The sequence below is a fragment of the Betta splendens genome, chromosome 7 (genome assembly GCF_900634795.4).
Source record: "Betta splendens chromosome 7, fBetSpl5.4, whole genome shotgun sequence".
Taxonomy (NCBI): domain Eukaryota; kingdom Metazoa; phylum Chordata; class Actinopteri; order Anabantiformes; family Osphronemidae; genus Betta; species Betta splendens.
This window is the reverse complement of record NC_040887.2, coordinates 3,686,411-3,712,930: the sequence shown is the minus strand read 5'-3', so window position 1 is coordinate 3,712,930 and position 26,520 is coordinate 3,686,411. Positions and strand designations below refer to the sequence as shown.

The 26,520-nt window shown below is 43.7% G+C and overlaps 2 protein-coding genes, 1 long non-coding RNA gene and 1 other non-coding gene across 7 annotated transcripts in view; 3 read left to right on the top strand and 1 right to left on the bottom strand.

Annotated features, from left to right (window-relative positions):
- camkvl (CaM kinase-like vesicle-associated, like) overlaps window positions 1-9,680 on the top strand; it is a 24,913-nt gene extending 15,233 nt beyond the window's left edge. For both annotated transcript variants that reach the window (XM_029155164.3, XM_055510574.1), the window contains exons 2-11: window positions 952-1,058; window positions 2,047-2,178; window positions 2,418-2,492; window positions 3,191-3,329; window positions 4,244-4,364; window positions 4,917-4,992; window positions 5,174-5,310; window positions 5,447-5,525; window positions 5,604-5,691; window positions 7,147-9,680. In XM_029155164.3, coding sequence (XP_029010997.1) covers window positions 964-1,058; window positions 2,047-2,178; window positions 2,418-2,492; window positions 3,191-3,329; window positions 4,244-4,364; window positions 4,917-4,992; window positions 5,174-5,310; window positions 5,447-5,525; window positions 5,604-5,691; window positions 7,147-8,622 — 2,418 coding nt within the window. In that variant the 5' untranslated portion in view covers window positions 952-963 and the 3' untranslated portion in view covers window positions 8,623-9,680. The remainder of the gene's footprint in view (window positions 1-951; window positions 1,059-2,046; window positions 2,179-2,417; window positions 2,493-3,190; window positions 3,330-4,243; window positions 4,365-4,916; window positions 4,993-5,173; window positions 5,311-5,446; window positions 5,526-5,603; window positions 5,692-7,146) is intronic.
- On the bottom strand, window positions 4,362-11,577 carry LOC114858235 (uncharacterized). Of its 2 annotated transcripts, none has more exons than XR_005897902.2 (3): window positions 11,353-11,577; window positions 5,581-5,734; window positions 4,362-4,967 (listed from the first exon to the last, which is right to left on the bottom strand). It is a non-coding gene; the product is annotated as an uncharacterized LOC114858235 (long non-coding RNA). The 2 variants fall into 2 exon arrangements; XR_005897903.2 differs by lacking the exon at window positions 11,353-11,577 and adding an exon at window positions 10,316-10,683.
- On the top strand, window positions 10,085-26,520 carry uba1 (ubiquitin-like modifier activating enzyme 1). 2 transcript variants are annotated; one of them, XM_029155158.3, is made up of 26 exons: window positions 10,085-10,296; window positions 18,029-18,145; window positions 18,223-18,281; window positions 18,373-18,541; window positions 20,296-20,430; window positions 20,516-20,622; window positions 20,718-20,808; window positions 20,893-21,025; window positions 21,108-21,205; window positions 21,293-21,439; window positions 21,602-21,778; window positions 21,919-22,026; window positions 22,105-22,185; window positions 22,348-22,500; window positions 22,669-22,834; window positions 22,961-23,157; window positions 23,269-23,333; window positions 23,480-23,675; window positions 23,764-23,838; window positions 23,931-24,120; window positions 24,207-24,292; window positions 24,416-24,508; window positions 24,614-24,805; window positions 25,072-25,173; window positions 25,268-25,368; window positions 25,452-26,520. In XM_029155158.3, the coding sequence occupies exons 2-26, from the start codon at window positions 18,029-18,031 to the stop codon at window positions 25,585-25,587; spliced, it is 3,174 nt and encodes a 1,057-aa protein (XP_029010991.1). In that variant the 5' UTR covers window positions 10,085-10,296; the 3' UTR covers window positions 25,588-26,520. The 2 variants fall into 2 exon arrangements, with proteins under 2 accessions (XP_029010991.1, XP_029010992.1); XM_029155159.2 differs by lacking the exon at window positions 10,085-10,296 and adding an exon at window positions 11,726-11,950.
- On the top strand, window positions 24,856-24,974 carry LOC114859497 (small nucleolar RNA U6-53/MBII-28). Its single transcript, XR_003786537.1, has one exon. It is a non-coding gene; the product is annotated as a small nucleolar RNA U6-53/MBII-28 (small nucleolar RNA).

Here is a 26,520-nt window from a genome sequence, read left to right as displayed (position 1 = left end):
CCTGAGGACTGTGGAGAGATGGTATATCGATTGCTGATTCACTATCTAGATCCGTGAAATGTACCTGGGCGTTTGGGTCCTCCACTGGGGTCACAAGCTATTTTTAGGGTGCACACCATGAGAAGAATGTGATGGTAAAACACATACAGTACATACTTTAATAACTGGAGGAGGATTTTTTTATGGAGATGCAGTGCTCAGTGTAAGACAGTCACAGAAAGGTTGAAAGGCTTTGAACTACTGCTCCACATCAGAAGCCAAGTCTGCACGTGTCTACAAACACAAACTCATTTGCCCGTCGTTTAAACCCGCCGCTGTCAGTCTCACCGGGCTCTCCAGCCTCACCGGGCTCTCCAGTCTCACCAGGCTCTCCAGCCTCACCGGGCCCTCCAGCCTGACCGGGCGTTCCAGTCTCACCAGGCTCTCCAGCCTCACCGGGCTCTCCAGTCTCACCAGGCTCTCCAGCCTCACCGGGCCCTCCAGCCTCACCCGGCCCTCCTGCGACGCCGGGGGAAGCCAGCTGCTTCAGGGACGCGGGGACGGCCGCCTTTATAGAGAGGGTCTGACTTGAACTTGACAGACGTTGCACAGAATCTGCAGACTTTAACAGAGTAGAGAGAAGCTTACTGGGTAGCTTAGGATCTGTTGACAAGGCTGGCACGCAGTCGGCTGCCAGAAGCATTAGCATCTAGTTTCATGAAATTGACTTGGCTTTATTTGTGGTTCTCCAAAGTACGGTATAGTTAACAGCTCCCACTAACTGCACTACATTAGCGTCTTTGACTTCAGCCCTGGAGACTTTCATAATGTTTCATCAGTACCTCCTTTTCTCTTTAACATGCCTGCCCATGCTCCTCTGCGTTCTCTTTAGCACTGTGTTATCTAAAGGAGTCAGACCTTCGCCCCTTTGTAGTGCAACGATAGAATCGTCTTCCTCCTTGTGTGTTGTAGGTGAATGCCGTCATGCCATTTGGGTGCCTTGCCCTGCGAGATGGGCGGACATACAGTAGCATGTCTGATGTCACAGAGAAGTATGAGATTGGACAAGTCCTCCGAGCGTAAGTACCACAAAGCTTTCTGCGTCAGTATCCAGTTTCTCTTCTTCTCTGGTTTTCATTCTCGTCATGAATTATTGAATGTTGAATCGCTGAAGAGATGTTTTTGGCAAATCAGACGATCTCACTGAATAAGTGACAGAAGGTAATAGCATGAGGCTTGTTCAGTACAGACACATTTCTCACATTTAGCCAAGCAATTGTATTTTTTTGTCATGATAATTCATGAAACACACAGTTGGAAGTGTAGAATTTATTCATTTTTGAATATTTGGTGTCAGGCCTAAAAAGAAAATCTTTTGGATGCGTTTTCAAAGAGCTGTGAAAATCACTCGGTGCTGCATCACTGGCTGAATACTGACCAGTATCTCCCCCTGAACACCTCTACACACACACGCACGCACGCACGCACGCACGCACGCACGCACGCACGCACGCACGCACGCACGCACGCACGCACGCACGCACACACACACACACACACACACACACACACACACACACACACACACACACCAATCAGTGTAGAGGCCATATGGCAACATCAGCATCTGGCCTCAGAGATCTCTACTCGCCTTTTACATAACACACACAAACCCAGAATGAAGTGCACACATGTGGTGGGTTCGCATATGCTCTTTTTAATTTCTTTCTAAACAAGGATGGTGGTGAGTCTGTATTAAAGATCAAGGTTTTATTTATAATTCTCTTTCATGTCAAAATCAAACCGTATGACTACTGCTTCTTTATTGGGATGATTTAAGGCTGCGTTTTTAATCTGATGCTTTTATTGGGCGTTACAATTTTCAACACACAGCCAGGACCCTTTATCTCAATAACTGTCTTACGGTTCATATTCTCAGGTTAGATCAAGGCCAGCTAAAGTCATTTCCATACAAACCGCCGCGTCTTTCCTCTGAGCTGATGTTTACCCTCCGTGCCGCTCTCACCGTGTCCGTCTTTCTGTCTTCTCTTTTTCATCCTCGCGTAGGAAGGAGTTCTGCGAGCTGTGTCTGGCCAAGGACAGACAGACAGACAAGGTGTTTGTCTGCAAGAAATTCCTCAAGAAAGATGGCAGGAAAGTCCGCAAGGCTGCCAAGAACGAAATCATGATTCTGAAATTGTACGCAGTGAGTCTGTGGGCAGATGGATGTTTGATTGAGTGATGGAGGAATGCAGAGAGACGAGTGCACGTTTTGTGTTTTTGTCTGTTCCCAATCACTCGCTCACGTGTGTGTTTACAGCATTCACTCAGTTAAAAAGACTCAGAGCAGCACAGTGTTGTTCCCACGTTGTAGTTGCATGTGAGGCACATCACTGGAAGCTTCTGTGCAACCCGTGACTCCTGTTATGCTGCTCTAGGGTCAACCACCCCAACATCCTTCAGCTGATAGACACGTTCGAGACCCGGAAAGAATATTTCATCATCCAGGAACTGTGAGTGCTTTTCTCGTTCTTCATTAGAGTGTTAGTGTCTTAATTGTGTGCTGTGTACTTTAACACACACACGCACACACATCCATCAGCGTGAGGGTAGATGTTGAGTCTATGCACTTATTACTGTGTGCTCTGTTGCTCCCCTCAGCAACAGAGGAAGCTGTTAGGTTTGATGAGATATTTGCTCCTGCTAACACTCAGCGTTGCTCAGCTGTTCCTGAAGCACTGCTGGCCCATACGAGCGTCTCCACAGAGAGCTTAGCATCGATTAGCGAGGCCCTACTCAATCAGCAGCACTTGTGACTATAGCCGTCGTTCTTTCTTTTACATTTATTTCAATTTGATTTGAAGCAGCACCACTAATTAAACCGGAGTGGACCGAGTCACCGCTTCCAGGAAAGCGGAGCGACGGGCCGTATCCAAAGTGGCTGCAGTCACCTCTGAGTCCAATAGACTGTTTATGCGCTGTTGCTTGTTGATGGCTCACACGTTAGCGGAGGCAGTAGTCCTCCTGCTGCGGGCGATATGTGATGATCGCACCCAGCTCTTACTCGAAGTTACACAAGATTGGGAGGTCTAGTGGCACATTTGTAATTGCTCACGAAACAAAAGCAAAAAGCATACGGCTTTGATGAAAGTCAATTATCGTGTTGCGGGATGTGTTCAGCGACGTTTTGTGCGTATGTGGCTGCACACAGGGCTACAGGAGGAGATGTATTTGACTGGATTCTGGACCAGGGGAATTACACAGAGAAAGATGCCTCCAATGTCATCAGACAGGTCCTGGAGGCTGTGGCATACTTACACTCCCTCAACATAGTTCACAGGAACCTCAAGGTACTCTCTCTCTCTCTCCCTCTCGCTCGCTCACTCTCTCCCCAGCTGTGTGTGCTTTTCTGTGTTTGGTGAGAAGACATTTTAGCTCAAAACGATCAAAAGGATACTGCAAAACTGGGAGGATGTTACACCTTAAGATAAAGGAGGGAATGAGAGTTTTGACCCGTAACGCCTTAGGGCTGGAATGAGGGCTAAACGTTTACCATGTACAGTTACTGAATGTGTCACAACTTTATAGAGAGGGTTTGACTTGAATCAACCGTGTGCAAGTGCATTCAAATATAAGTGGTGAAAACACAAAAATGGCAGTGACTTAATGTATTTCCTGAAATATTAGAAAATACAGCATCATAGAGTGACCGTTTCATCCCAGACGGCAGTTTTCGGCATTTAGTCAATGGATTCTATCTAAGGATGCGTCAAAGCGTTGCATCGGAGTTAGTGCCTTGACATTCGTTAGATTTCTACAACATTTTAGCAGTAGAGTAAACACTGACTTCATAGCTTAATACAATCTCTAGTGATACACAGACACAGACACAGATTATTATGTTTAGCCTTCATTATCAGCTCATTAGGAGGAAACACAGCATCTCTTGGACTTCAAGCTCCCTCTACTGGTAGAAGTTGACAATTTTCTAACAGTGTTGTGGTGTAAAACCTGAAGCTAATTATCAAACAGAATAAAAATAATTTGATCTGGTAGGTGTTGTTGGAATTTATTTTACTCTTTGATGCAGTTTAATATTTAGAAATGACACATTAATAGCAATGTAGTAGTAGTAATAGAGTTATGACACAATATCAATCTGACGTGCTGATCTGATCGTCTGAATTAAATTTTATTTAATCCACTTAATCTGCTTTACGTTTTGTGTAAGAATGTTGATCTGTTTATTTGTTTATTTGTTTAGTTGGAAAACCTGATGTACTACACAGAAAACAACCACAATAAAGTAGTTCTGCGAGATTTCTACCTGTCCAGGTTTGAGAATGGCCCCATCACGGAGCCTTGTGGAACACCAGAGTACCTGGGTAGGATGCGCTTCTCTGTCTGTTCCTTCTGTTTCACCCTCTTACGCATTTTTCCATTATCTTCACCTTCTGCTCTTGGAGACTTGGAGGTATACTTTGCCCTTCGAGTGGCTTGCTTTCTTGTGCTTCTGAAGATGATGATCTTACCGTGGAAAAGATATAAGATGAAAAGCAGTAAAATACACACAGAACTGAAAGCATCAAACTTTCACCCTCCTCCTCTCGCCCTCTCTTTTCAGCTCTTTTTCACTCTTCTGTGCACTGTCTCACTCCTCTTTCTGAGGGTCATATAAGGGTAGCCTGGAGTGCAGAGCTTTTCCTGGGCTCCTTCTGCTGAAAAGCCAGGACATTTATTCAAAATGCTGAGCTGAATAATTAGACAAATAAATAAGAAATATGGGCCAGATAGCCTGACAGGAGAGGAATGAGAAAGGGGTGAGGAAGGGAGCTGGTGTCTGTGCATGGCAGCATTATAAATGTGGTGTACTAGTTCCTAAATGAAATTCCTCTCACCCTCCCTCTGCGTCTCCTCCTTGCTTTGCTGTCTCTCAGCTCCTGAAGTGGTGGCTCGTCACAGATATGGTCGTCCTGTGGACTGCTGGGCTGTGGGTGTAATTATGTACATACTGTGAGTCTCCATCAGTAATTACCAAAACTATAATTAATCTCACAGGACAATACAAACTTGAGCTGCAGCTTAATAATTACTTTGCTTGATTTATGAGGGACATTTATTTGCACGCCTTCAGACTGATGTCTCTCTCCCTCTCTCTCTCTCTGCATCCATGTGCACTTTTTTGTTTGTGCAGTTTGTCCGGTAACCCTCCGTTTTATGACGAGACGGAGGAGGAGAACACAGATCTGCATAACCGCATCATCTTTTGTCGCATTGTTGCCGGCGACTTTGAGTTTGATTCTCCGTACTGGGACGACATTTCACCTGCAGGTACTCGTCTCCACCACACAGGGGCAATAAACAGCCTGGTGATGGCTTGTACCTCAGCTCTGTATATACAAAACCATCCTCCTTTATGAAATATGTCCATATCCCTTTTACATTAAACTGCTCCCCTCTGTTTCAGCTAAGGAGCTCGTGTGCCGGCTTATGGAGGTGGACCAGATGCTTAGAATCACAGCGCAAGATGCACTTTGGCATGAATGGTGATTGTTTGACAGTATGACATGTGTGTTACTTTTCTGCGGGGCGTGCTCTTACTTGTGTGCCGTGTTCTGTGTCAGGATCGCAGGGAACGGTGCATCAGAGAAGAACTTGAAAGACGGCGTGTGTGCCCAGTTTGAGAAGAACTTTGCGAAGGCGAAATGGCGGGTAGGATCTCGCTCTCATTCTCTCTTTGTTGCAACAAATCAAGCTGGTATTAATAAAAAAAAGGGTGAAAGAGATAATATTAAAATCTAATAATAAATAAGCCAGTAAAGGTAACATAGATGATACAAGGATGTTGTTTTGTAGTTTGTAATGCTGATCACTGCTTTATTTCGACTCGGCTGTATATTTGACGTTTGTCGTGCCGTGGGGCATGAATGGACAAAGACGGACATGGGGATGGTAGCAATTGGTCCGGCAGCTTAAGTAACAGCTATAACCTTCTCTCTCTTTCCCCATGTGGTTCCCAGGAGCTGAAGGTATTGTAGTTCATTGTGAGGGAGAGTGGGAGGACAGAGCATGGGCAGAAATTCACATCAAGTCCTGCATGATTCAGCAACAAAGCATCTTTCAGTGGTTACGCAACCCTTTGAAGTAACCATGGTTGATAATGGTTTACGTTGGTAAAATCCTCAGTAATAATACACTAAACCCAGCACTTGGAGGTAAAGCTCAGTCAGTCTGGAGATGTATTGATCATGCCTGGGCGGGTGAAGCTCTCCTCCGAGGCTCTGTTCCTGCTCACTGTCACTCAGCCTGTCCCAGATGAGATCCACCCACTGTGCCCCACTTTTCTTCACTGAATTAGCCAGAGGTTCAAAGTGGCCAACTCTCCTCCTTTCTTACTCCTCATCTGCACTAGTTCATAGCACAAGATTGGTGCAAACTAGATGATGATCAGCAAGGACACAGGGATTTCTCATAACTTTAGTAGTATTTACTATTAGTGTAGATAAGGAGAGGGAGACATGGAAAGGATTTAAGGGACATAGGCCACTGTGGACTGTTGAAGGACAAAGTTATTTAAACTGTCACTCCTCTGAAATAAATCCTGGCTCACTGCCCCATTCTGTACCTTGGTGTTAGATGCACATCATACTTGAGGCTACGCAGTAACTGCTCAGTCAAGCCATTCTGTATTTTTGTGTCCAAGTGGCTTTCACTTCAAGAGATTAAATTCCCTGGTTTAGAAAAGGCCTTCTGAGCTCACACATTTTCCCAAACTCCTTCAGTGTTTGTAGATTAAAAGGAGGCAGACGAGTGTACGAGTCACATCGAATCTGTCTGCTGACCTTTTTCACTCGACAAGCTGTGAGGAGTTTTGGGGGAAAATGAGTCTTGAGAATGACTTAAACCAGGGTAGAATATGTCATAATCTCGTGGAAGTACAGTACAGTTCACACAAATCACATCCCAGCACTTAGTTTAATGGTGTTAATGGTTAACGGTGTCTGTGGTGCCTTGACAGGCTTTTTGCCAGATGCTTGTCTTCAAAGCTTGCTTTTTATGCTTCACCATAGTTTGAAAGGGAATGAAAATAAAACAAACACATCTGGGAAGGCACTGTTGCTACCCCTGCTGTACTCTCCGTTGTCTATGCCTGTGTTTGCATTGCAGAAAGCCATCCGTGTCACCACCTTCATGCAGCGACTGAAGAACTCGGAGGCATTAACTGACAGTTCGGCTGAAGGCCAGGCCGCTGAGGAGGCGGGAGATGGTGAAGGTGGCGTCTCTCAGGGGACCAGTGATGAGGGAGACAAGGTAACCAGCGATGGAGGGGTGACGTCGAGCAGCGTGTCTTTGGAAGTCACTGTTGAAAACACACCAGCAGCTATGGACCACGGTGAGGGCAGCAGTAAGCCAGAGGATAAACAGGGTCAGGGTAAGATGAGCGTTGGCTCATCTGTAGGAACATCCCCATCAGATATTCAGGAGCCTCGCTGCCAATCAAACGCAGTCCCCCAAGTCACACATGAAGAGGCTGAGAAGGGTGGTGCAAAGAGAGCGGCGGGAGACGGAACGAGGAAAATGGCGGCCAATTTTGGGCCACATAAAGTTGTACCTGAATCAAAACCGACACCTACGGAGGCGCCTGAGTCGTCCAAGCTGACAGGTTGTTCTTTGGGCAACCATCAAGCATCTGCTTCCCCTGATCCCAGCAGCAAACGCAAGATGGCTGCAAAACTCCGCGGGCCTTCGTCCACAGCCTCTGTGGGAGCATCGGCCTCCCCTGAGAAGAGGCCGGGCGCTCAGAGGCAACAGAAGGACGAGACGGACGCCAGCTGGTGTCAGACACAAGTACCCGAGGCGGTGGCTGAGAGGTCAGTGGGAGCGCTAGTCGCTCCGGGTGTGGGGCCTGGAGCTGCAGATGTGGGACTGGGAGTTAGGTTAAGGAGTGACGCCAGCCCCATGAGCAGAAGGGACAGGGAGGCCAGGACAATGGACCGATACAGCGCGGAGCTCAGCGTGGCCAGAGCGGGAGCCGCAGGACCCGGCTGCTTCACGGTAGGCAGCTCCGCGAGCCTGGGGCGTCACGCCGCTCCATACAACCCAGAGGGCGGGACTGTAGGCATGGGGACGGCAGGGGGCTACGGGAGCCCGTACACTTCCCTGTACACGGGCGCGGCAGCGGTGGGGATGTACGGGACCGGGCTGCCGCACACTGCGGGCGGCGGCGGCGCTACGAGCGACTGGCAAATGGACAGCGTCATTGAGCAGATCGAAAAGCAGATGGCCGCCGTGCTGGAGAAGATCGAGGGGGACATGCCCTCGCTCCTGGAGCAAATCAGCGACTGCCCGTCGGACTCGCCGCGTGCCCGGAGCGCGCACGCCTCGCCGGCCGCCTCCCGCGCGCGCTCGTCACAGCACCCCCCGACGGCGACCTCAGCCACCCCCCCTCCGCTGCCCACCTCTCCCAGGCCCACGCTGCCCTCGCTCCCTCGCCTCACCATACCTCCTCCGTCCTACCCGCCGCCCTCCCCACCCACGCAAGCCTCACCCCAGGCTGCAGGGGAGCGAGAGGACAGAGATGGACAGTCGGTTCCTGCTTGCCCCAGTCAGTCACCACGATGTGGGATGGGTAGGGGCCTATAAAGCAGATGCATACAAAGCCTGCACCCCAGAAGAAGGTTTAGTGTTTGGCTGTGTATTCATATTGAAACGACTGGTTAACGTCAGTTTTCCTGTGGCATTAAAATACTCTCGTGTGGAGTCTAGAATGAAGAGAATCCTGCATCCTGCTTTGTGGCAGCTATAGGAGACCAGTATTTTATGCATCTCAAATTCCAGATTGTGTGCATGAATTTTCACGACACAATTCTAAACAGTTTGCAAATTATATATCTGCACGAAAAAGTGATATAACTTTTATCTAATTGTGGCAGTTGATAGAAGGGGAAGTATTATGATTTGCATTACTGGCTGCAAGCTGTACATATATACATAGAAACACAAGGTTTCTAATTCTTCCTCCACAAATTTCCTCAAAATTAAATATCTGTTAAAACTGACATTGTCTGTTAATAAATGAACTTAGTTCTAGTTAATTTTTGTATGTGTAGCTGCTCCTTCTCTTTCTGTAGTGAGGCTGCAAAACCATGAGCTTGCAGTCAGTCACACAGTTGTATAGACGTGTATGAAACTAAACTGATCAAGCCTTTCCATCGACTGCTTTCAACTGACATTTGTTTTTATTGTAAAGTGCATTTAAAGCTGTCACTCAGAGTCTTGTGATTTGTCCCCATGCCTGTTTGAAAGCTGGGGGGGAAATCTCTAGATGCAAGATAATGTATAAAGGCTTTGCAGGCACGCACACACACACACACACACACACACACACACACACACACACACACACACACACACACACACACACACACACACACACACACACACACACACACACACACTTCCTCTTGTTTCATTCATTTCTCCCTTTTTTGGGTTTTGCTGACACGCATCCATTTAGTAACGTTACAATGCTGTTTATATTTGCTCCTTTTTATTGTGTGCAGTCGTTATGGATTTCATCCTGGTTTGGGATCTATGTGATACTGGGTTTTGTGCGTTTTCTCCTGAATAAGTCTACACATTCACTATTCTGTGTACCCTGTGCTCTGTTTGCAAGTCTTTCAATAAACACAAAAAAGCTACTTTAGTTGCTTCATTTATCTAAAGGTTTAATAAGCTAACAATATGAGAAACGTTGTGTTAATAAACACAGAACTACAACTATGAAGCAAATATTAGCCACGGATTTAGTAGCAACGTCACCACGTCATGCCTACAAGTTCCATCTGGCTTTGCGTGAACTCTGGATTAGTCCACATTTGGGAGAAGCGTGGGGGGGTATCATTCACGGTTGCAAACTAAGCATGCGGATAAAGAATCCCAACCGGCAAACTCAAAACGTATAGTCACTCATATTATTGTATTGCACATTACAGGGTAATAAAATCATACACTTCGCTTATACGGGAAGATGACACCTCCAGTGAACCCTCTGTGCGCGCTGGTGGTAGTGGCTGTAACGTGCACATGTTGCTGCTTTGCTTTGCTTTCAACTGAAATAGAGTGAGGGGAAACGGTTCGGGAGCAGCCGGCCAGGCAGCCGTCCAGCGGAAAAACTCACACAGTGCCCGCCACCCTGACACACTTTTGCGTTTGCAATCAGCGGCACTGTAGAATTCCCACGTTGCTTGTTAGGTTTCTCGCTGAACTACAACCCGATTTTAATACTCCAGATCAGGCCGAGTAATATCGGATGTGGTAAGTTCTGCACACTTACGTAGCGCTCGTCTTGGTCACGTTAGCCCCAGCTAGTCGGCTAACGTTAGCTGGTTAGCGGCACAAGGAGGAAAAAGTCGCTGGGTGGCTAGATAGCTTGAAAGCTAGCGAAACATGAGCTAACAACTACGCAGTCGTTTGATGTGCGTTAGTGGTAGTCGTTAACGACACTCGGGTCAGCAACCCGAACAATTTGAGCTCCCTGCCTCTAATAACCGTAGCTAACACGCCACTGTCACGTAACGTTAAATTAGCATCTGCACGTTTTATGTGCTCGGCCGTGCTGTTTGAATATTCTGTGGTAAATAATGGTAACGGTGGATTGAAAGCTAGTTGGCTACAAACAGATGGACGCGGTGTTGGAGGAGGAAAGCCAGCTAACTTGGTTCATCTAGTGCGTGCTACCAGTATATGGAAGCTACCGGCTGTTTTACTGTTGAACTGTTTTAATACATTAACCCACCGATTGCATGTCAATCGGTGTTGCCACAGTAACGTAATATTGGCTAGTGGGTCTTCTTAGCCTGTCTAGTGGGCATTACGCAGCCAGTTAACGTGACATCAACGATATTACCACGTTTTCGCCGCGATAAAATTGTGGCCAAATAGTTGTTTTTTACAATTTCTCTGTACAAAAATGAGAACGGGGACCCCCTCGACATGTGTACCCGTGAGCGTGCGGCCCACTCTTTTCTGGGCCTTTGTCGTTTGCCAGGCACCCCCTCCCCCAATACTCCTCCTCTGCAAGGAATGCTAACCCCTAACCTCAGTGTCTACGGGCCCAGACGCTCCGCAGCACGGTATGGATGGGTCCTCCGCACCGTCCTACGTGCCCTGGCCGTCGGTGCAGGACCACGGCCAGGTTTTGCTGAATTCAGGGAAAGGGTCGTGTCTTCCAGCCACAATAGAGCATTTGGCGTGTCAGTAAGAACCTATCCTATTCGGTTTTGCACTAACTTATATTGCTTCTCGTATGAGTTCATTATACCTCGTGTGTCTTCACAGTCCAACACCACAACAGTATGACTTATTGTTAACCTGTAACTGGAACAAAGATGTTGCTGTTGATGGATCCATTCAGCGCCACTAGTCGGAGACTTGACTTTAACACCAGTCACCGCCGAACTGAACTATTGCCTCTTGCACTCGTCCTAGACATGCTCGTCACACGTTTTTGGAGAAATTGCAAAGGTTGCTTACAAACATTATCAGCGGTCGCGTAGTTCAACACAAACGTACGTTGCATGCGCCTTCTGCTGGCGGGGCGGGATCAGGGCCGCTGGCTTCGCCTCCCCAGCCAATGAGCCGGGCGCGTGGCGGAGCCGCGTGCGCACCGCCGCCCTCTGCTGCTGAATATTTCAGCCCCTGCGTCACCGATGCCCCGCCCCCTTCTCCCAATCTGCCATTTTGGTTTTGTTCCCGTCTGCAGTCGCAAAGCCAGCAACGCAATTACATAGGAGAGACACTCAGCACGACATAGTGACTCGACAATATAGTGTAGACCACCCGAATCCGCATCGCGTTTCTTTTTGCTTTGCACAAACCGTCGAATTTAAAATCGTAGTTCTTACTCTGCACATAGACGCCGTGGGAGAGGAGCGGGTTCGCACTGGGAAGGGACCGAGAAGGATTATTGGTAAGGAAAGATAAATCAATGAAGCACGAGTGTAACGGCTAGTCTCTCAGTGGCTCTCGCACGTATGCTTGGTGATAAAGTTGAATTGCGGTGTTTGATACGTGATTAAACATTGAATCGCGCTCGTGTGGGTGCCGTGGTAACTACCATTAGCTGTCAAACCCGCTTGTGTCGTTCGCGAGCAGGTTGCAACGTAGCTACAGCTGCTAGCTTGTAAAGTTCAGTTCCGCACCAGGGCCTAGGCCGAGCTGCGGATCGTACGGCTTTGCAGGCTGCTGTTTTCCTGCCACTAAGTCAGTATTCTCCCTACTCTGTCAACTTGCCAAATCACTTAGCTGATTAGTGGCATTGAACCATCTTAGGGAGCAACAATAACACCGCCGACCCGGGACTGCGGTCAAGTGAGCCGTCGTTCGTTCATCCGTCGTTCAGCCAGCCGCGCTTCAGAAACGTCTTGCGCCCGTATTACGCGCTTTACAGCAGAGCACAAAACACGCTCGTCGCGACTTCCTCTTTTCATAGCGACACGTCTGGTCTGTTCAAAATATTGAAAAATACGAAACAAAATATTGCATATATAGAAAAACTGTCGCCTAATGAAGATCTGTATACTTTACTGTAAAATTAAGCATTTATTAGTATTTAAAACTACCATGTCATACTGTGAAACTTTTATAATTATAACTTAACTTTGGTGCATAGTTCCAGGCTCAGACCACTTTCCCCTTGTTCTACTAGATGTGTACTATCACCCCACAAAGATTTGTGTATTTTTACTGTATAGTTTAGGATTTATTAGTATTCAAAACTACCATGTCATACTGTAATACAGTCAACTTTGATCATTAATAACTTGACTTTGGTGCATAGTTCCAGGCTCAGACCACTTTCCCCTTGTTCTACTAGATGTGTACTATCACCACACAAAGATTCATGTATTTTTACTGTATAGTTTTGGATTTATTAGTATTCAAAACTACCATGTCATACTGTAACTGTATGGGCCGTATAGTCAACTTTAATCGTTAATAACTAGACTTTGGTGCATGGTTCCAGGCTCAGACCACTTTCCTCTTGTTCTACTAGATGTGTACTATCACCCCACAAAGATTCGTGTATTTTTACTGTATAGTTTTGGATTTATTGGTATTCAAAACTACCATGTCATACTGTAACTGTATAGGCCGTATAGTCAACTTTAATGATCAATAACTTGACTTTGGTGCATAGTTCCAGGCCCAGACCACTTTCTCCTATTTCTACTAGATGTGTACTATCACCCACACAAAGATTCGTGTATTTTTACTGTATAGTTTTGAATTTATTAGTATTCAAAACTACCATGTCATACTGTAATACAGTCAACTTTGATAATCAATAACCTAACTTTGGTGCATAGTTCCAGGCTCAGACCACTTTCCCCTTGTTCTACTAGATGTGTACTATCACCCCACAAAAATTCATGTATTTTTACTGTATAGTTTATGATTTTTTAGTACTTGAAAGTACTATGTCATACTGTAATACAGTCAACTTTGATAATCAATAACTTGACTTTGGTGCATAGTTCCAGGCCCAGACCACTTTCCCCTTGTTCTACTAGATGTGTACTATCACCCCACAAAAATTCATGTATTTTTACTGTATAGTTTAGGATTTATTAGTATTCACAACTACCAGTTCATACTGTAACTGTATAGGCCGTATAGTCAACTTTAATGATCAATAACTTTAATTTGGTGCATAGTTCTAGTCTCAGACCACTTTCCTCTTGTTCTACTAGAGGTGTACTATTACCCCACAAAGATCTGTATATTTTTACTGTATAGTTTTGGATTTATTAGTATTCAAAACTACCAGTTCATACTGTAACTGTATACCGTATAGTCAACTTTAATGATCAATAACTTGACTTTGGTGCATAGTTCCAGGCCCAGACCACTTCCTCCTATTTCTGCTAGATGTGTACTATCACCACAGAAAGATTTGTGTATTTTTACTGTATAGTTTAGGATTTATTAGTATTCAAAACTTCCAGGTCATACTGTAATACTCTATGGGCCTTATATTCAACTATGATGATGAATAACTTGACTTTAGTGCATAATGCCAGGCCCAGATTATGTCACTTTTCATAAAAAAACTGAGTGAGGCTAAGCACACACACATTAAATCCTTTTATTACCATCTGTTAGGACTCCAAAGTGTGACTTTTAATATTGAAACTAAATGTTTAATGTTTAATATAAAGTCATGGAACAGTCAAAAACTGAATATTTATGTGTGAAACATACATTAACGTGGTGGAGGAGTTTGTGTGCCTGAATGACCCCGGGAGCTATGTTGTTGGGGGCTAAATGCCCCTGGTAGGGTCTCCCAAGGCAAACAGGTCCTGGGCTGAACTGGAGGAAGTGTCCGGAGAGAGGGAAGTTTGGAGTTTGATTAGACTGTTGCCCCCGCGACCCGCCCCAAGAAAAAGCGGTTGAAAATGGATGGATACTGAAATCGTTATTTGTTCTCATTAAACCATTTCCCATGTCTGGAGTTTGTTTTATCAAAGTTATTGCCGTCTCTGTTCTTACACATTGTAATATCTAGTTTTGAACACTAAAATGTAAATACAAAATGTATATAACCAAATATTCAGGATTAGATTTAATGCAATTATTCTCTCTTCACAATGCAGACTTAAAACAATAAAAAAGAAAGTTACACACTACACTGTTTGTAGTGCAGTACTTATTGGTTTTATGCTTGACTGTAAGGGCCATATTTCGGCATAACATGGTACTACTAAAATCCTAAACTATACAGTAAAAGTACACAGATCTTTGTGGGGTGATAGTACATCTCTAGTAGATCAGGGGGAATGTGGTCTGAGCCTGGAACTATGCACCAAAGTCAAGTTATTGATTATCAAAGTTGACTGTATTACAGTATGACATAGTACTTTCAAGTACTGCTAAATCCTAAACTATACAGTAAAAATACACGAATCTTTGTGGGGTGATAGTACACATCTAGCAGAACAAGGGGAAAGTGGTCTGAGCCTGGAACTATGCACCAAGTCAAGTTATTAATGATCAAAGTTGACTGTATTACAGTATGACATGGTACTTTCAAGTACTAATAAATCATAAACTATACAGTAAAAATACATGAATCTTTGTGTGGTGATAGTACACTTCTAGTAGAACAAGGGGAAAGTGGTCTGAGACTAGAACTATGCACCAAAGTCAAGTTATCAATGATTAAAATTGACTGTATTACAGTATGACATGGTAGATTTGAATACTAATAAATCCAAAACTATACAGTAAAAATACATGAATTTTTGTGGGGTGATAGTACACATCTAGTAGAACAAGGGAAAGTGGTCTGGGCCTGGAACTATGCACCAAAGTCAAGTTATTAATCATGAAAGTTGACTGTATTACAGTATGACATGGTAGTTTTGAATACTAATAAATCCTAAACTATACAGTAAAAATACATGAATCTTTGTGGGGTGATAGTACACATCTAGTAGAACAAGAGGAAAGTGGTCTGGGCCTGGAACTATGCACCAAAGTCAAGTTATTAATGATTAAAGTTGACTGTATTACAGTATGACATAGTACTTTCAAGTACTGCTAAATCCTAAACTATACAGTAAAAATACATGAATTTTTGTGGGGTGATAGTACACATCTAGCAGAACAAGGGGAAAGTGGTCTGAGCCTGGAACTATGCACCAAAGTCTAGTTATTAACGATTAAAGTTGACTATACGGCCCATACAGTTACAGTATGACATGGTAGTTTTGAATACCAATAAATCCAAAACTATACAGTAAAAATTCACGAATCTTTGTGGGGTAATAGTACACCTCTAGTAGAACAAGGGGAAAGTGGTCTGGGCCTGGAACTATGCACCAAAGTCTAGTTATTAACGATTAAAATTGACTATATGGCCCATACAGTTACAGTATGACATGGTAGTTTTGAATACCAATAAATCCAAAACTATACAGTAAAAATACACGAATCTTTGTGGGGTAATAGTACACCTCTAGTAGAACAAGAGGAAAGTGGTCTGAGCCTGGAACTATGCACCAAAGTCAAGTTATTGATTATCAAAGTTGACTATATTACAGTATGACATAGTACTTTCAAGTACTAATAAATCATAAACTATACAGTAAAAATACATGAATTTTTGTGGGGTGATAGTACACATCTAGCAGAACAAGAGGAAAGTGGTCTGGGCCTGGAACTATGCACCAAAGTCAAGTTATTAATGATTAAAGTTGACTGTATTACAGTATGACATAGTACTTTCAAGTACTAATAAATCATAAACTATACAGTAAAAATACATGAATTTTTGTGGGGGATAGTACACATCTAGTAGAACAAGGGGAAAGTGGTCTGGGCCTGGAACTATGCACCAAAGTCAAGTTATTAATGATCAAAGTTGACTGTATTACAGTATGACATAGTACTTTCAAGTACTAATAAATCATAAACTATACAGTAAAAATACATGAATTTTTGTGGGGTGATAGTACACATCTAGCAGAACAAGAGGAAAGTGGTCTGGGCCTGGAACTATGCACCAAAGTCAAGTTATTAATGATTAAAGTTGACTGTATTACAGTATGACATAGTACTTTCAAGTACTAATAAATCATAAACTATACAGTAAAAATACATGAATTTTTGTGGGGGATAGTACACATCTAGTAGAACAAGGGGAAAGTGGTCTGGGCCTGGAACTATGCACCAAAGTCAAGTTATTAATGATCAAAGTTGACTGTATTACAGTATGAACTGGTAGTTTTGAATACTAATAAATCCAAAACTATACAGTAAAAATACACAAATCTTTGTGGGGTAATAGTACACCTCTAGTAGAACAAGGGGAAAGTGGTCTGAGCCTGGAACTATGCACCAAAGTTAAGTTATTAATTATAAAAGTTTCACAGTATGACATGGTAGTTTTAAATACTAATAAATGCTTAATTTTACAGTAAAAGTATACAGATCTTCATTAGGCGACAGTTTTTCTATATATGCAATATTTTGTTTCGTATTTTTCAATATTTTGAACAGACCAGACGTGTCGCTATGAAAAGAGGAAGTCTCGACGAGCGTGTTTTGTTCTCTGCTGTAAAGCGCGTAATACGGGCGCAAGACGTTTCTGAAGCGCGGCTGGCTGAACGACGGATGAACGAACGACGGCTCACTTGACCGCAGTGACCCGGGGGGCTCTGCTGTATCATGCCGGATGCCTTCGTTTCGTTCCTGTCGAACAGCGGTCGACCTGTTCACACTCAACTGTACACATCACCGTGTCCGATTGTGGCGTTTGGTTGAAAATTTGCCGTTAATACGCAAAACATTCGAAATTTCGTTTAGGTCGATCCGTTAAGTTTGACCCGAAGTTGGCTGCGTTGGATGCGGAAATTGTGGCTGAGGGTGGGAATGTGTGCGGCCTGTTTCACTTTCCGGGCTGTGTAGCATTGTCCCGAATGTTGCCTGAAGAAGAAGACGCTTGCGTGGGACTTTTAATGGATGTAGTAAACGTGGTCTTTTATGTGTTGGTACTGGGAGTCGAGCCAGACACAGTGAAGGAGCCCTGTGTCCACACCTGCGGGCCAGTGTGAGGTGTTGCTCTCCTTACCGCAGTGAAGTTTTAATGATTCAGCTGTTTTTGTTGAAACCATATCGGAGGTCCTTCAGCACCGGTACAATGCATACTAGTAGCACATAAACAATTCAGTACTGTGTTTGAGCATGAAAAGCAGTGATAATGCAGCTATTCATGTCTCCTCCCCACTGGTAGTTTTTGAGCAGATTTGTGTTTGGCCTGCATCCAGCCCAGCTGCTCCCTAGACTAGAAATCCTCTTTTCAACATTAGAGATTCTGAATAATAGAACCTGAGTAATTTTGTATATTATTTTTGTTTTAAAAGCAACTTAAGTGTGTTTTTTTCAGTTATGACAACTGTGTTCATTATTGTAAAATACATTACACACACACACACAATGGTACATTGGCAGTGTAGGTCACAGGTATTGGTGTTTTATTGTACAGATGTCCAGCTCGCCGCTGTCCAAGAAGCGTCGCGTGTCAGGAACAGAGACGAAGACGGGATCCCACTGCTCCTCCTCTAACTCTGTCAGAACTGATCTGTCCCACACACCTGCCAACGTAAGTACAAATGCGACACTGTACTTTCTGTAGAAGTTGTAACATAAGCCTAATGTTGCTCTTGTTTTTGCTTTCAGGGCATGGCTAAGAATGGCAATGATGCTGAGATCGATGAAGGCCTGTACTCCAGACAACTGTAAGTCTTAAAAAATGCATACGATGTCTGCAGTGTTAAAAAAAATACCATCAGCTCAAATATGGATTATTTCTATGTATTTTTCGTGTAGTTACGTGTTGGGCCATGATGCTATGAAGCGCATGCAGAACTCCAATGTCCTCATTTCTGGTATGAGAGGTCTTGGAGTGGAAATTGCCAAGAATGTCATCCTGGGAGGAGTTAGAAGTGTCACTGTGCACGACCAAGGAGTTGCAGAATGGGGAGACCTCTCCTCACAGGTGTGTAGAAATTTACAGGCCTTTTTTTAATTAGTTTTGGGGGCTAAAATTTGTTTTTTTGCTGTACTATTGTTATAGTGCTTTATACCACACCTTTATGCATGGGGGTGATCTAGGTTGATCTGTGGGGGGTCTCTGGAATGTAATCATAGCTAATACCAGGCTTTAAGGTTTGGGCTACAGTGGAGGATTTGTTTGGTGTGAGAGCCTGAAATTATTTCTTTCAGAAAAGGCAACAAATGTGTAATTAGACGGGTAAAATTGCTTTGGGCCTCAGCAGAGAGTTTTAAATTTTTTGAGATGAAATGTGATTGTTTTGGGGGTCACTCATTGCTTGCGTTATCATGCAGTCAAAGTTTACACTGTCCCACCAAACACTAATATTTCAGCCATTGTTATTCTTCCTATTGTCCTGTTTCAAACAGGCTAAATAAAATATATATATATATATGTATATGTATGTATATGTGTATATATATATGTATATATATGTGTGTGTATGTATATATATATGTGTGTGTGTGTGTATGTGTGTGTATATATGTATACATATATATATACATATATATATATGTGTGTGTGTATATATGTATATATATGTATATATATACATATACATACAAATACACCTTTGTGCAGGTGCTTTAGACTGCATTTAAAATGCTTCAAAATTTTAATTGTAGTGAGAAGGGTTTTTTTTGTTGTTGTTTTTTTTGTTTTTTGGCCAAGACAAGCTTTTGACTGTCCTTGAATGTTCCAGTTAAAGCTGACATTTAAGTCGCGTATCTGATAAAACTTAATGGCAGCAGTCCAAAGACACATTACATTTATTTTTAAAGGGTTGAGGACAGGCCATGTGCAATGTATTTACTAAAATAATGTCACCAGAGTTTAGAGACATGCTAAGGGGAAATATCAGCTTTCCAGGCACCAACCCTGCAGCCTGAAATCATGTCAAGTCCCTAGACAGTCTGTCTAGGGACTTGGGATTTTGCCCAGTGCCCATTTTCCTAGTAGCATCTGACTCCTACAAGTTGCCAGATATGAAACCATTGAAAGGCCAGGAATTTTAAGATAGCCATAGAGTTGGCAAATTCTGCTGAACATGTAGGCCTAAGCATTGAGCTTTAGCCGAGGTGAGTTAATTTATTATGCATACTAGAATAGACGGTCTTGATAAGTTATGGAAAGTTCATGTATTGGTGTTTATACTGTGTCTATGTCCAGCTAATTAATTAGTGCATAAACTTTTAGACTGACACAAAACGCTGTCATTCTGGAAATGTGGGTGGACCCTCTCTAGCGGCTTTGGTGACGGCTTTGTCCTAAATTTTGAATTTTAGCTGCGGGGCCATGTTTTAAGGCTTGGTGTCAGTTCCACATCTAGCTTCTTTAAGGGCCTGTAGAATCAAGAAAAACAAATTTTTAACAAATTTTTGTTTATTTGCAAAAGGTCACTTGAGGCTAGCTCTGGGGCCACATTTAATGTGGTATATTTTTGAAGCAACTGTCTTTTTCTTTTGACATCTCTTTAATCTTGCATAATAAATTAACCTTAATCAATCACTTGGCCAAGGGCCTTATCTGTACTTTACTAAAATGGAAAAGTTTGTGCGATCAAGGACTCCAAACAAACCTTTTTAGACGGTTTATACACCTGTTTAAGAGGATGGAGATCATATTTGGTTTGTTGTCTGCTGGAATGACTTAACATAGGTTCTATTGTCATCATAACCTTGCGTATGTTCGGTCAGTTTTACCTTCGCGAAGATGACCTGGGGAAGAACAGGGCAGAAGTAAGTCAGCCGCGCTTGGCTGAGCTCAACAACTATGTTCCTGTGACTGCGTACACCGGTCAGCTCACCGAGGACTACCTGACCAAGTTCCAGGTATAACTAACTTCCAAATGTAGTTTGTGTGAATTGTTGAAGGCCGACAACACAAGTGTTTTTAAAACAGTCCTTTATGACCTAGGTGGTGGTGCTCACCAACTCAACTCTGGAGGAGCAACAGCACTTGGGGGAGTTCTGCCATGGCAAAGGAATAAAGTTGATTGTGGCAGACACTCGTGGTCTGTTTGGGTAAGAGACTCTGCCCCTCATTTGATTTACGGTTCTCAGAATAATTTCCCACTGGTAAACATGTATTCATGTGCTTTACATGCTCTGTCTTCCAGCCAGCTTTTCTGTGACTTTGGTGAGGAGATGATTGTGTATGACCCCAATGGAGAGCAGCCACTGAGTGCCATGATTTCTATGATTACAAAGGTAAGTGCTTAAGCTGTACTCAAACATATTTGGATACTTACTTGGTGTTTTGTTGCTACAAGTGTTGCTCACTGTTTCCACCAGGACAATCAAGGTGTTGTGACATGTCTCGATGAGGCTCGTCACGGCTTTGAGAGTGGAGACTTTGTCACCTTCACAGAGGTTCAGGGTATGACCGAGCTTAATGGCTGCCAGCCTGTAGAAATCAAAGTTCTGGGTAAGAGTCTGTTTTCATTAAACTAAAATGTGTTTGTGTGGGTGTAACTTTCACAAATCGCCATCTCAATCTCTTTTTTCAGGTCCCTACACATTCAGCATTTGTGACACGACTGGCTTCACAGACTATGTAAGAGGAGGAATAGTCTCCCAGGTCAAGATGCCCAAAAAGATCACCTTTGTAAGTGGCAGCTAATTCTGTTCTCACCAATGCAATTGCCCCTACATGTCACCAGTACTTATATTATGCATATTTCGTCCTATGCAGAAATCAATCTCTTCCTCTATGGCTGAACCAGAGTTCTTGATGACAGACTTTGCCAAGTTTGACCGTCCAGGGCAGCTGCATGTGGGCTTCCAGGCTATCCATGCTTTCCAGAAGAAACACTCCCGGCTTCCTGCACCCTGGAGCCAGGTAAAAGCCAGGCAGCGGTGCCCCAATGGGAAAATCATTGAGTGAAAGTGGCTGTATCAATTGAACAACTTTTTTTCAATTTTAGTGTAGCTGTAAATTTTAATGCTCGGCCTTGTGTGATAGGTAGACGTCAGTGAATGATATTCTCTTGTTATATTCCAGTCTGATGGAGATGAGCTGTTGACATTGGCCAAGGAATTGAACTCTGCTCAGACAGCCTCTGCAAAAGTCGAGCAGCTGGATGAAGCGCTTATCAAAAAGATGTCCTTTGTTGCTGCTGGTGATCTGGCTCCTCTCAATGCCTTTATAGGAGGTCTGGCAGCACAGGAAGTGATGAAGGTTAGAGCATTCATTGGCGAAGTTCTCGTTCTTCCCTTTTTTTAAAAATGTTTTTTGTCTGTGAATAAATATAATTGCACATGTACTTCATTAATATATCTATTCAATTCATTCTTGGTTTTACGTTTTCTTTTCTTTAGGCATGCACAGGAAAATTTCTGCCAATAATGCAGTGGCTGTACTTTGATGCCCTGGAGTGTCTGGCTGAAGACGAAGGGGTCATACTAACAGAAGAAGAATGCGCCCCTGTAGGTGTTGGTAGCAAAGACACAGACAGATGGGAGAATGTAAAACAGTGTTATGGTAAACTCTGTTTGCTTTTCTAGAGGAGCTGTCGTTATGATGGGCAGATTGCTGTGTTTGGCTCCAAGCTGCAAGATGTGCTCGCTAAACAGCGTTACTTCCTGGTGAGTTAGCGAATTAGAAAAGTTTCCGACATCCAATCTGACATGCTGTTCTAGCACGAAGATCTTATTGTGGGGATTAAATCTCCGATAATATCATTCTCTCATGAAAACTATTAACTCTCAACTTGGATTTATTTAAGTAGAGATCTTAAATCATTTCAGGTTGGAGCTGGTGCCATTGGCTGTGAGCTTCTGAAAAACTTTGCAATGATTGGTCTAGCATGCGGGGAGGGAGAGGTCATTGTGACAGATATGGACACGATAGAGAAATCCAACCTCAACAGACAGTTCCTCTTCAGACCTTCGGATGTTACGGTCAGTACTGCAGTTATAAAGGTTTATTGTATGTTCTATAATGCAGTGACCTTTCACAGGTTGCTTTAGTACCTCTGTCTTTGACAGGATTTTAATTCCTGATCCAAGAATCTACAGGCGTTATTGATAAAGTAAAAATACCAACAATGTAGTTTGTGTTGACAACAGAAAATGAAGAGTGACACAGCGGCAGCAGCAGTGAAGCAGATGAATCCCTCCATCAAAATTACAGGTCACCAAAACAGAGTGGGGCCTGACACGGAGAGAGTCTATGATGATGATTTCTTTGAAAGCCTTGACGGTGTGGCCAATGCATTGGACAATGTTGATGCACGTAAGAGAGACATCAAATATTTAAATCTTCTTACAAAAGTCTTCAAATAGAAGAGTTTTTTTTTTTGTTGTTTTTTATTGACCTATTTTCTGCTTTGTCGCTTCTGCTGTGTTGTCTACTGTACAGGTATGTATATGGATCGGAGGTGTGTATATTACCGTAAACCCCTACTTGAGTCTGGTACTCTGGGTACTAAAGGCAACGTCCAGGTCGTGATACCCTTCCTCACGGAGTCCTACAGCTCCAGCCAGGACCCACCTGAGAAATCTATCCCCATTTGCACCCTCAAGAATTTTCCCAATGCCATTGAGCATACACTGCAGGTAGGTCCATGCACATCTTAGTTTGGTAAGAATTGCACTTTGCACTGTGCATTGTGCTTCTGATTAGGAAAATTGAATGTATTATTAATTTTTATGTTTTTAAATATTCAGTGGGCTCGTGATGAGTTTGAGGGACTATTCAAACAGTCACCTGAAAACGCTGTGCAGTACCTCACGTGAGTGGTTTTCCTTGTCCTTCTATAGAACATAACTCTGGCAAAGATTGGCTGATTTCTTCAGTACTTGTTGGCACACGTGTAAAACTATTGATATTGCCCCAAATTCTCAAACCATTACTTGAAAACTGTTCTTGTTCTTGTAGTGATCCAAAGTTTATGGAGCGCACTCTTAAACTTCCTGGAGCACAGCCTGCAGAGGTGCTGGATGCTGTTCACAAGACTCTTGTCACAGAATGCCCCCGTAACTGGGCTGACTGTGTAGCATGGGCGCGCAACCACTGGCAGTGCCAATACAGCAACAACATCCGCCAGCTACTCCACAACTTCCCCCCAGACCAGGTATTTACTGAATTCACTAAATAATGACAGGGTCGTTCTACAAGAAGCCATTTTTGTGCCTTTTGTGTTAATTCCTGTTTTCTTCTAGCTTACCAGCTCTGGTGCCCCATTCTGGTCTGGCCCAAAGAGGTGTCCTCACCCTCTGGAATTCAGCACTAGCAATGCAAGTATATACTAGATACGGTGAATGGTTATCTGCTCCTAAATAATCTTCAATGTGATTTAGATGATGAGACTTTTCTTCTCCACTTGTAGGAGCTGCACATGGATTATATAATGGCAGGGGCCAACCTGTTTGCCCAGATATACAGCCTCCCGGGCAGCACTGATCGTGTAGGTGTGGTTAAGATCCTGCAGGATGTCAAGGTGCCGACATTTACTCCACGTTCAGGAGTTAAAATCCATGTGTCTGATCAGGAGCTGCAAAACAGCAATTCCTCAATTGGTAAGAAACAGTAGTGTTTTTATAATAAAGCATTTACTTGCTTAAGTAAGAGGTTTATGATAGTAAAACTATGTCCTGGTTTTTAGATGACACCAGACTGGAGGAGCTGAAGACACAGCTGCCTACCCCAGAGGCTTTCCAGTTCAAACTAAACTCTATTGACTTTGAGAAGGTACGTTACATTTCATCTGATGAATATACTTTAGATGTATTTCTCTATTTTTCTTCAAGATGGTGTGTGCTGCTCCTCAATACAAACTCACCCTGTACTTTGTCCTGGATCTTTTGTTGGCAGGATGATGACACCAACTTCCACATGGACTTCATTGTGGCAGCATCTAACCTCAGAGCAGAGAACTATGACATTCCCCCGACAGACAGGCACAAGGTGGGATGTAACATTGTGTGTTTTGCATGCCGTGTGCATCTAAGAAATGCACCAGGATGAAAAGAACTTGTTAAACTTATATTATACTAATTGGTTGACTTTCAGAGCAAACTGATAGCTGGCAAGATCATTCCTGCCATTGCCACTACCACAGCTGCAGTAGTGGGTCTGGTGTGCCTGGAGCTCATCAAGATTGTCCAAGGACACAAGAAGCTGGAATCATACAAAAATGGTTTCATGAATTTGGCCCTGCCTTTCTTCGGCTTCTCTGAACCCATTGCGGCTCCAAAACACAAGGTGGGTGCTAGTTTTGGTAACCTAGAATTTTATCATTTTGATGTTTTAACCTCCAATGATGATCCAGCCATGCTAATACTGATACACCAGGCAGATGCAGTTTGCCTGCTTGGGTGTAAGTGAGTTAAACTCACCTTCTCACGCTGATGATCAGTGTGTGCTGAGGAGAACGTTACATGTAGTAGTCTTCTACTTACTTTTTTTTTTATCCTGCTGGATGATGCTTTGTTCTGCTGCTCATAATCTCCACCATGTTATTTTAATAGTACTATGAAATTGACTGGACGTTGTGGGATCGCTTCGAGGTCACCGGCCTGCAGCCCAGTGGGGAGGAAATGACACTGCGACAGTTCTTGGACTACTTTAAAGTACGCTCTCAATGACTCGTCTCATTATTTGGCCACCCTGTGGATTCTGGCACACAGTTAACTGCACCACTTTTTTTCCCTCCTGTTTTGTCAGAATGAACACAAGTTGGAGATCACCATGCTTTCTCAGGGAGTGTCCATGCTCTATTCCTTTTTTATGCCTGCTGCCAAACTGAAAGAGAGACTGGACCTGCCGTGAGTGCACCTTTTCCATACACTTTGCTTGCCTACGAGTGGGTTCATGCTCTGGCTTAACCGCATTCTTCTGTGTCTCGTAGGATGACAGAGATTGTAACCAAGGTGTCCAAAAAGAAGCTGGGCAAGCATGTGAAAGCCCTGGTGTTTGAGCTATGCTGTAACGACCTGTCTGATGAAGACGTGGAAGTGCCCTATGTCAGATACACCATTCGCTGAGCATCTCACTGAACCCACCCACAGGAGGGTTGGGTTGGGTTGGCAGGGGAGGGAAACGGGGAGTGATGTGTTGATATGGGGACTGGGAGTGGGTGGGTCGACCCTGGTCAGACTATTGGAATTGAGGGTTTTAGTGTGTTGTTTTTTTTCTTTCCTCCCCCCATTTAAGGCCTGTGGTTTGTATAAGCCTGTGTACATAGCCCGAGTTAACTGACTTAAGAACACCTGTAGGTTGGGGCTCAGCTGTGGGTGTCAGTGGAGGACGTGGGCATGTATAATGGACTTCCTGATGTCCCTTTGTAGCAGAACCTCTTGAGTCAATATTCACTGTCCAGCTAGTGTTTCTCTAAAACATCCTGACATTCTCCTGTGTTTCTAACTACTCAACTGCCCTCCACTCGACATGCCCTCTGCCGCCTCCTACCCCTCTTGTAGACCTGGGGTTTTTATTGATTTCTTTTTTATAGCAAACAAGTTCAGTGAAGATTCTATTTTGTCCTAAGGCCAATTCACTGCCCTCTATTCTAACACACCATTAAAAACCCAAAAGTACCTGGTAAAGTAAAACACAATTTAAACTCGAGTTAGCGGCCTTGTCTGACTGGGAACTGAGCATTTCACACTGGCAACGTAAGACGCTGGCCGGTTTTAGGCTTATCTACACCCCACTCCCTCCCAGCGCTCCCATCTTGGATGGGCGCTTGCACATGACATCAGTTTCCTCTCTTTTTTTTTTTTTTTTTTTTTTTCTCTTTGTTATTTTATATTATTTTTGGGGGGGACGGCAAAGTTGTGGCGCACACACCTTGTAGATGATAACTGTCTTCTTTCTACTTAAACTCCAAATGACATTACAGTATAAGAGCAAGGAATTGAGATGCATCTTGAAATGGGAGCACTTAGTGTGATAGTGAATAAACATGGAAAAACAAA